Below are 9,290 nucleotides of genomic sequence, written 5' to 3'. Positions count from 1 at the left end.
ACTCCAAACGCCAAACCCTCCCACCCCTTCCATCATTTGTGAACACTATCCATGTTGCCAGTTCTGAACAAGTGTTAAGTAGCTCGTGTGTAGTTGGTGGCGCAGCTGAGAGCACGGCGGGGTTACGCAATTGAAAAGCATCCCTGCTGACTTGCACAAGCAAAATGACACGGACAAGGAGACACACCGAGGCGGCAACAGCACTCGGTACCTTGCTTCAAAGATCCTACTTTTGTGAGGCGGGACTTTCTAACGACCAAATTATGCTGTAGCCTGGACTTGAGAAATTTGAGTTAGACTAGAAAGACTACAACTCTACAGGGTGGGCCAAAATTAGGTATACATGTTTGAATTTACTTTTTTTTCCCCCCCGACAGCTGCTGTGAAAAATTAAATAATATGACTGGAGAAAATAAGGTTTTGAAAACAGGTTTGGCTAGGGGATTAAATTTTTTAAGTAAAAGAATGGAGGAAGCAAGGATGGAAAATAAAGTGGGACTAAGATAGAGATGGAAGGACAGAAAAAGAAAGATAAAGAACTGAAAGAACGTAAAGAAAGAGAAACAAGAAAACCAGGGAAAAGAAAGAAAAGGGTCTGAGGTGGAACGGAAGAGTGTGAAGAAGGATGCCAGAAAAGGAGCTTTAAGCAACGGAAGGATGCATAAATAAAAAGCAGGCGTGATGGAAATATGGGGGACCCGCCACAAGGCAGGCAGCAAGTTGGTTTCGGTGAAGGGAGGAAGGATGGAAGGATGTGCGTCTAAAAAGCTGGTAAGAGAGAGGGAAATTGAGAAACAAGGCGAGAAGAGCTGCCGTCAGTCCGCTCATTAGCATCTGTGCCGTGCTCCTTGCCAGTTTTTCCATTTTATATCCGTGTTGGACTCTCAAGACCTGAACCGGAAGGCTCCACTGACTCAGATGCAAATGAAAGTGAAACTGATTCGGCAAAGAGATGGCCGGTTTGAAAGCCACGGGGTGCTATCGAGAGTGAGGACATAATTAGTAGCAGGCAATCAGGCAATGGATAAAGGAGCTACGGCGTCCGTGTTAGCGGAGTACTTTTTACAGCATTAGCTAATAGTAATAATAGAAGTGGCAGCTGAGTCTGTGAATCCAGGATTCCTCGCCAGATATATATAGAGCAGGTGACACTGTGCTGCTGGGCATGGCACCACGGCAGCTTTACACACTTCTTACTGATTACTACACTCCGAGTACTGTACAACATTTAGGAGAAAACGGACCTCCTCCCTCACCCCACAAAAAAGTTTAAGGCTGAAAGGCACTATGACAGGCGCACTAAATGGGCTCTTCTCTATGTCCAACTTTTGGGAAAGGAGGAATCAAAAAGAATCCATTAGCATTTTCATTTATTTATTTTTATCCATTTTCTGTCCAGTTTATTCGCACTCGGCTCACAGGTGAACCTGGACCTAAGATGCTATTCATTAGCCTTTCTATAGTGTTTCCCTTGAGTGTTAGCATGAAGCTAGCATATTTAAGGCACAGTTGTTTTAAGAGACAATGTAAAAAGGCTTCAGATCTCAAGGCACCAGTGTATATACAAAACCTGTTTTAATAACTTGGCACAATTCCGAACACAAAATAGTTTCCCTATTTTTAATAGCTTACATATTGCATTGTGAACATTAAAAATAAGAAAAAATGCATTCTGTCACATGCTCTCATTTCAGAGTTAGCAAATTGGCTTGACTACAAAACACGTTACAGCAGCTTTGCTAATGTAAACCGACTCATGAAAAATGCTAAAATAGCTCTCAGCGAAAAAGTACACCACATTATGTAACTTGATAAGTTCAATAAGTACCTCAATAAAAATGACTTCTCTGAACAGAAAAGCATATCCCCGTTTTTTTCGAACTTCGATATTGTACCACTAAGAATAAGTAGAGAGAGAAAAAAAGCAATATGTCACATGCTGTTTAAAGTTAGCTAATTGGCTCAATTTTCTGCTATCAAAACACCACTGCCATGCTAATGTAAACCAATTAATGAAAAATGCTAAATAGCTATCGCTAACAGGAAAAAAAAAAACACACCATACCTGTTTGTTTTTTAGGAATCGACCCCCACCACCACGTTTTCAAATGTTCCGAATAAAGTACAACTTCATCCCACATTTGATATTTGTTTGGTTTATAATATGGCAAGCTTCCCCGCCAACCCGCCGCCGTCTTTAACCATTACGTTTCATTAGGTGCTGCCGACACATTATATTTAGAATAGAAATATCCGGTTGCAGGCAGCATGTAGGATTGCAGGAGCGTAAACAAAATCCCTCTCCGGTTTTGCGTTACCGCTCGTAAATTGAGGACGGCGGCTCGATAGAGCGCTTACCGTGATACGTGTACAGCATTAAAATCTGCCGTTGAGGGTGGTTAACAGTCACCGCACACTTCATTGGGTACACGTGGCCTGTCGAATGAAATCCAAAGAGCTGTCAGTGGGATAGAAAATCGATTGTTCTTTAACTTAAATGACGGATGTCCCATTTTTTTCTTCAACATTCAAATAAAAACAATTAACCATATTTCATTCAACATTTCTTGATTATTAGAAATCCCATAAAATGCACACATTATACTGTATATATATGTGTACATGTGTGTCATATTGCAACATTAAGTCAACTTTTGATCATCTGTGACTTAGATGGTATATTTACTGCAACTACAATTTTTCTAGTCGACAATATCGTTTGTTTTCCAAGTCATTTGAAAAGGTAAGCGGGTCATCTTATTTGTCGCCGTTGTCACCTCTCCCCTCATTGGTCCGTTTCGAAGGCTTAGTGCTGGACGGAGCGTCTTGGAAAAGGGCTTCGATGACAGCAAGATGAATGAATGCATCGAGACGAACAAATGCCCAAGAAGGAAACCGGATCCTTTTTTTTTTTTATGCGGGGGAATCAAAATAGAACGCGTGACGTTCAAGGGACACACCTTCCGCTTACATCCCAAGAGAGGGTGCATATGTAGAACGAATGCCATTGATTCCCAGAAGTCAATTCTCTTCTTCTCAAAGCATTTCTCTCTCTCTCTTTTTATTCTGCTTCCAACGTGTGCATGTCTGTGTCTTGAACCAATCAGATTTCAAATTCATCCTGGCCCTCCATGACACCAACATGTATCCATCCCCATAATTGGTTGGTCCGAGCAAATGAAGTTCGACAACCAAAACACGTTTGTAGCATGCGTTTAGAACGTTGTCACATAAGAACGCGGACAAAGGGGACTAACTCAGATTCTCGCTTTATTGGTCAACTTGATGAAAGACTACAAAACGAATTCACAAAAAAATCTCAAGTAATCAAATCTGTACAAACCTAAACTGTATGTTTTTTTCCCTCTTTTTTTTTTTTACAGCTCTGGCTCATATGAATCTGAAAAGTTGTGTAAGTGTGTGCGCATGGGCGACGTGCGTGCTCACACGCACACACGTGGAAATTTTACAGTACGGCAGGACAGGTAAAACAAAATACCCCCCCTCCATGAGGACACACACGCCAGCTGCTGGCAGGGGTCTGCTGCCAATTTTCAGTCAAATCGATGTACAGACCCACTCTGTGGTTTCAACCTTTCCACAGGAAAATGGCGGGGGGTCGGGGGAGTAGAAATCTCTAATACTCTCACACCACACGCACAACTTGCCCAGCATTTTAACATTCACTGGCACAGGGGGGCGTCATTCGTTCAGACAATTTGTAACATTAAATGTTTTAAGAAGTACAGGTAAAAAAAAAAGGGGGAGAGGGGGGAGCCCTGGGTAAAGGTTTGATTTCTGGCTGTTTGGTGAAAGAAAGGAGAGGTAGAGAGGGCAGGAAAGAAGGGGACAAAGGTCAAGGGCCCGCGACTGCGGTCATTTCTTAGCTTTTCTCGGGGGGGTGACGGGACGTCCGGAGCCCATGCCCCCGCCCCCGCCGTAGAACAGCTTCTTGTCTGCGGGCTTGAGAATCTGGCAAAGGAGGAAAAAAAGAGCAAAGAGCAAGTCCTCCAATTAACACAAATGAATATTAAAATATATATAATATATATTAAAAGCCGTTTCCACATCTATTGAGGCACATGTGAAATAGGAGGTTTCTCTGAAAATGCCGTCCCTGACCGAGTTGCCACCCAACTCAATTTGTTGAGGGGATCTTCTGCTTGCTCACCTGGAACGAGCACATCAGGGTCTCGTCCACGCTCATCATGGCTCCGGCATTGTCAAACTCCCCGCAGTAGTTGGGGGCTGAAAACAGCGTGACCAGCTGCCTCTTGGCAAAGAACTCGTAGCCGTCCTCGACCACCTGAAATCCACATAACCGGTTCGTATTGAGGAATATGAACACCATTTAGGACGCGATTGTTCAGAGGTATACTTTTTGGCTTGAAAGAACTGAAATGAAGTTGCCAAAAGGACAGAAGGGAAGGGACAATCTGCTGCCACCTGTTGGCAGAGGCCAGACTTCATTTCCTCACATTTACATGAGGGTTGGGAATGAGTCCAAACCAGGACGCATTTGATTTGAAATAACTCAATCCATTTAATCAAAGGGAGAATAAACATCCTGCATATGGAACGTTTACTTTCATTCTTTGTTGTATTGTAGTAAAATGAAGAGAAAAAAATTGGCAAACAAATATGGGCGAGAACTTGACGGTCGCCTAAAAAGGTTTGTACCTCACTTGAATTGCCTATGGATGCCACCAGATGGCACCAAGGCCACAGCCTGAATTTGGGGGAAATTAGCCAGTTATTTGATGCAATAAATGATATCTATTTTTGGAATGTAAATCCCCAAGACAATTATCCACGCCTGAGACCAACCGACCTGATGGGCTCGGCAGATGAGGTCCATGTCGTGCTTGTGGAGGAACTTGGTGACCACGTCGGCGCCGAAGGTGAAGGAGACGCCACGGTCGTTCTCGCCCCAGCCCAATACGTCCTTGTCGGGGTCGGCCCACAACAGGTCGCATAGGAGACCCTGGTCGGGCACGTCGGTGGGGCGCATGACCCTTCGCACCTGCTCCATAGACTGCAGATCCGGAGACAGTCCTGCCAGAAACACAGGGACATTGATGGCCAAAGGGGAGGCACGCGCGATGACATCCGGCGAGCAAATGGTTCGCTGCGTTTGCCGTCCAACGGAACAGCACATGATCAGATGGGGGGGTTACCCTAGCGATTATCACGGTCGTCTGTTTACATATTCGGCTACATGTGTGTTTATGGTTGAGACAGATGATCGAGCTGCTCCAGAACCGACTTTTTTTTTTTTTGTTAAGGAAGACTTCAAATAGTAACTTGGTCCATGTTCTAACACAAAACGACTCCCGACTGCGACCATTCAAGTAAGTCCTATGTTAGAACAGACAAAAATTAAGCGAGCGAGTGCCTGCTAAATTTCCAGCAGGTCAGATATAATCTTGCTCAGTCACAATACATATTGGTGTGATCAAATACTTGTTGGTTTTCATGAAAAAAAAAAAATTAAATTCAGATAGTAAAATGCTACTTTCTTCCCATGAAAACAAAATACACATCTATCATAACATGATGATTTTTTTGGGACGGTCTATTTTGTCAAAAACAGTCATCATTTTTTTGGGGAGAGAAAGGGCATCTTTTGTTGTCTTTTTTCACCTAGTTGTCAAAATCTTCGCCTTTGACTTCTTCATATGACAGCTTTTGGATTATTGGGGCCCGAACAGGGTCCTTCGGATTCAAACAAAACGGAAAACTTTCAAAATGCATAATTGCCTCGACAAGATAAGTGTGACTCCGCAGTTGTGAGTCAAACACAAATGACAATGGCACCGGGTAGGCCTCAAAGGTCGACCGACGGCGGTGTTGACAGTAAACAGCCAGCGGCGACAACTGCGCGTCTAGTTTGTTCTCGTGAGACTACCTCCATGGCAACAGAAGATCTTCTCGTCAACAATGGCGGCGACGGGCAAACAGTTGAAACAGTCAGTGAAGGTCTTCCACAGCTTTATGTTGTACCGTCTCTTACCTGTGGACCCAAAAAGAAAAAAAAAACTCTTATCTAGATGCTAATAAAATTGGTCAAGACACACCCTGTTGCATCACATTAATAATAAAGTGCTTTACGTAATGTGGGCTGTAAACATCAGGCAGGCTCACATTGCTTGATCACGCTGTGTCGCCTGGGAGCACGTGTAGCTTCAAGCTGGCAGTCTACTACCACTGATGAGCGCACACTGTCGATTGAGAACAACCTTCTTGCTTCTGTGTGCAAGTGGAAACTCAAACTTGAAGCATCTCTTCTAAATTCGGAACGGCGGAAGGCCCAAGGCCGAACAGAACTTAAGTGATGCTATTTTTCCGCTATGCCGATAATCACGTAAGAGCATGTATCAGCACGAGCATTCACTTTTGAGAACCGACCGATACCGCGTTCTGATACCGTCAGTACTTTTGAAAAATAATAATTCAATGAACACAACGACCGATAACAGTGACTAAACACCTTTCCGTCTTTGACACACAATGTGTGAATGATGTATTATCAACATGACATAAGAAATAAACAACTAAACAGACAAAAAAAATTAAGATCACAAACCAACATTTAAAATAACATTAAATTGTACACATTCGAAAAGGATTAGGAGGAAGTGAAACACATGATTTGCTAATGTGTCAAACTGCTGCAATTTAGCACCAACTTGAATCAATTGCACGTGCAAAATTCATCTGATAAAACAGGTGCTTACAGAAATAGTCCGCACCAGGAAGCATGACTAAAGATGACAAGCACAGAAAATGCCCCAAGAGGTTTGTCACCCATTTTTTTCTTTCCACTTAACTCAATCTCGTGTCTTCCAGGCGTGTTTCACCTTTTTTTGACATTAGCCAACTTGCCATTACACTTGGATGACAGTTAGCAACATTATCATTTTGCGTGGAAACTGCCTGTGCTGTTAATATGAGGTTGAGAGTGATATTTACTTCATTACTTCTTCTGCTTGTTCAACATGTTGCGATCGACTCAGCCGTCCATTATGTGATTCAGTGAGATTAGAAAAAAAAGGGGGGAGTGGGGGTACTCACACTCATCATAGAAGCCATATATCCTATTAATGGAGGCACACTCGTGGTTTCCCCTCAGCAGAAAGAAGTTTTCTGGGTATTTGATCTTGTACGCCAACAACAAGCAGATGGTCTCAAGCGACTGCTTGCCTCGGTCCACATAGTCTCCCAGGAACAGGTAGTTGCTCTCCGGTGGGAAGCCGCCGTACTCGAAAAGCCTCAGCAGGTCATAGTACTGCCCGTGAACATCCCCTTTTGATGCAAACATGGTTAAACGTACAGTTTAATTCCTTTTCGTTTTATGGGTCAGTTTTACAGTAACGGGGAGCGACAAACGGGTTGAAGTACGCATGCTGAGCTTCTTATTTTTTTTAAAGGTCTTTCTATATCGTGGGGAGGCTCCGTCACATAACCTCCATAATATATTGGAGTACAGCAGACAGATTTAGTCGCGTAATCACAGTTTCCTCAGGATTGAACACTAACGAGTATCCGTCCCAACATCCCCAAAACCCAAAGTCTGACCACAAATCTTGAGAGGCGCCTCGAGTTCAAGCAGGATTGGCTGGCTGAGGAAGATCTCCCTGGATTTGAGGCAGAGACCCCGGATTTCATTCTCTGTCAGCTGGACGTTTTTGCCAGGTCTGGAGCCTTTCACTGAAACCCAGGGTAGAGGACAGCAGGGGGGAGCAATCAACAAGAAAACCTCTGACTAATAACATTAACATATACTGTACATTTTAAAAAGTATAACTTTTAATACCATTCAATACATTAATAGATAATACAATCTGTGTTGTGAAGCGGTGATTCTCATTCATTTCGTGTGTGGGACGTATAGATGGGTTTAAAATAAGACGTCAAAATGTTCAAACGCCATTTTTGAACAATACCTATAGTGATTTGTTAACTTCTACAAAGGTGGGTCGCAACCATGGCCTGTATGTACATCGTTCAGTCGACGCAGAAAAGCGCTAATGATTAGTAGTAGACTCAAGTGATTGCACCCGTTGTTTTCGTCGTAGTTTAGGAGGGTGCCGCGAATCTTTACATTGTTTTAATGCATCTCAAGCACACGTTAATGGTGAGAAAATAGCTCCGTTTTGCTAAACTAAATTGATTAAAAAAACATTTTTGTGTTAGTGAAACACGATTGCCAATTTTTGTGCAGTAACAGAAATAAATGTAGTAAGTAGTAAGAATTCATACGGTGCATCGTTAATTCAGCTTGTAAACTTAGCTAAAATGGCTACCTCGGTGGAAATGATCGAAGTCTTACCTTCCAGCAGACGTTGAATGATGGAATCGATGTTCAGTTTGTCGGCCTCCGCCATGATAGCCTTTTACTATTTTGACAAATACCTACGAGCCAACGGCGTAGTAGTAAGTGACAGCGGACTCCTGGGTGACTGTTTTCCTTTTTTTTCAGATCAGCTAATTTTGCGATAGCGCTTAATCGGCTATCGTTAGCCAGTGAGCTAGCTAACCTTGGGGAAGAATGGGCAAGCCAAACGGCCTTCTACCGGTGTCGCTCAATACGGAATAGCTGACATTCACTTGAGAAACTGAACAGAGTCAACTATTTCTCTGGAGGGATCCAAATTCAAACGGGATTGTCGATGGATTTTGGTGTTTCTGCCGTGGCTGCTTAGCACCATGCCGTGGACCAAAAAAAGACGACTGAATGAGAGTTCGCGTGAAAGGTTGGGCGGAAGTGGCCGTACAATATGATGATCTCCGATTGGTCCGTTCGGCGACGAGGCGGGATGAGCGGGATTCAGTATTCTCGTGCATCGGTCGTTTCTCGTGTCTGTTAGCATTTACTCACACGAAACAAATCAATAATTGAAATGGTAACCATTCATCGAATTTGGTCGTATATGGACGCTGTGGTATATTTACCCACTCAGCTACGTCGTATTTATGTTAACTCATCTATATTTTAAGTGCTTTTTGTTTGTTGTCCTTCCTGTATGAAGCGGCACCCGCGGGTGCGCCAATAATGGGAGACGAGTGAGCGACTCGCGATGATGCAATGACCCAACATTACCATTAATTCTGTTTACTGTGCTTGTCCACACTTGAGGATGTGTGTGACGTCAGTCGTCTGTCGCCAAGAGGTCAAATAAAATAATCATGTGTCAATAAAGTTTCATTAAGCACAAAAAGGACGCCTCTTTGCAAACTATAGCGCAAAGACTCAGATGTATAGATGTTCATGAGTAGCCACGTCTTTA

General features: G+C 43.2%; 1 protein-coding gene across 1 annotated transcript; it reads right to left on the bottom strand.

Annotated features, from left to right (window-relative positions):
- Positions 1–3,253: 3,253 nt before the first annotated feature.
- On the bottom strand, positions 3,254–8,774 carry ppp1cab (protein phosphatase 1, catalytic subunit, alpha isozyme b). The gene is made up of 7 exons (XM_052072093.1): positions 8,333–8,774; positions 7,579–7,710; positions 7,075–7,305; positions 5,909–6,013; positions 4,832–5,055; positions 4,172–4,306; positions 3,254–3,972 (listed from the first exon to the last, which is right to left on the bottom strand). Exons 1-7 carry the CDS (start codon positions 8,385–8,387, stop codon positions 3,877–3,879), a joined length of 978 nt encoding a protein of 325 aa, XP_051928053.1. The 5' UTR covers positions 8,388–8,774; the 3' UTR covers positions 3,254–3,876.
- Between the last annotated feature and the right edge of the window lie 516 nt (positions 8,775–9,290).

The sequence above is a fragment of the Hippocampus zosterae genome, chromosome 7 (genome assembly GCF_025434085.1).
Source record: "Hippocampus zosterae strain Florida chromosome 7, ASM2543408v3, whole genome shotgun sequence".
In the NCBI taxonomy this organism is placed as follows: Eukaryota; Metazoa; Chordata; class Actinopteri; order Syngnathiformes; family Syngnathidae; genus Hippocampus; species Hippocampus zosterae.
Note: the sequence above shows the minus strand (reverse complement) of the source record. Positions and strands in the feature narration are given on the sequence as shown.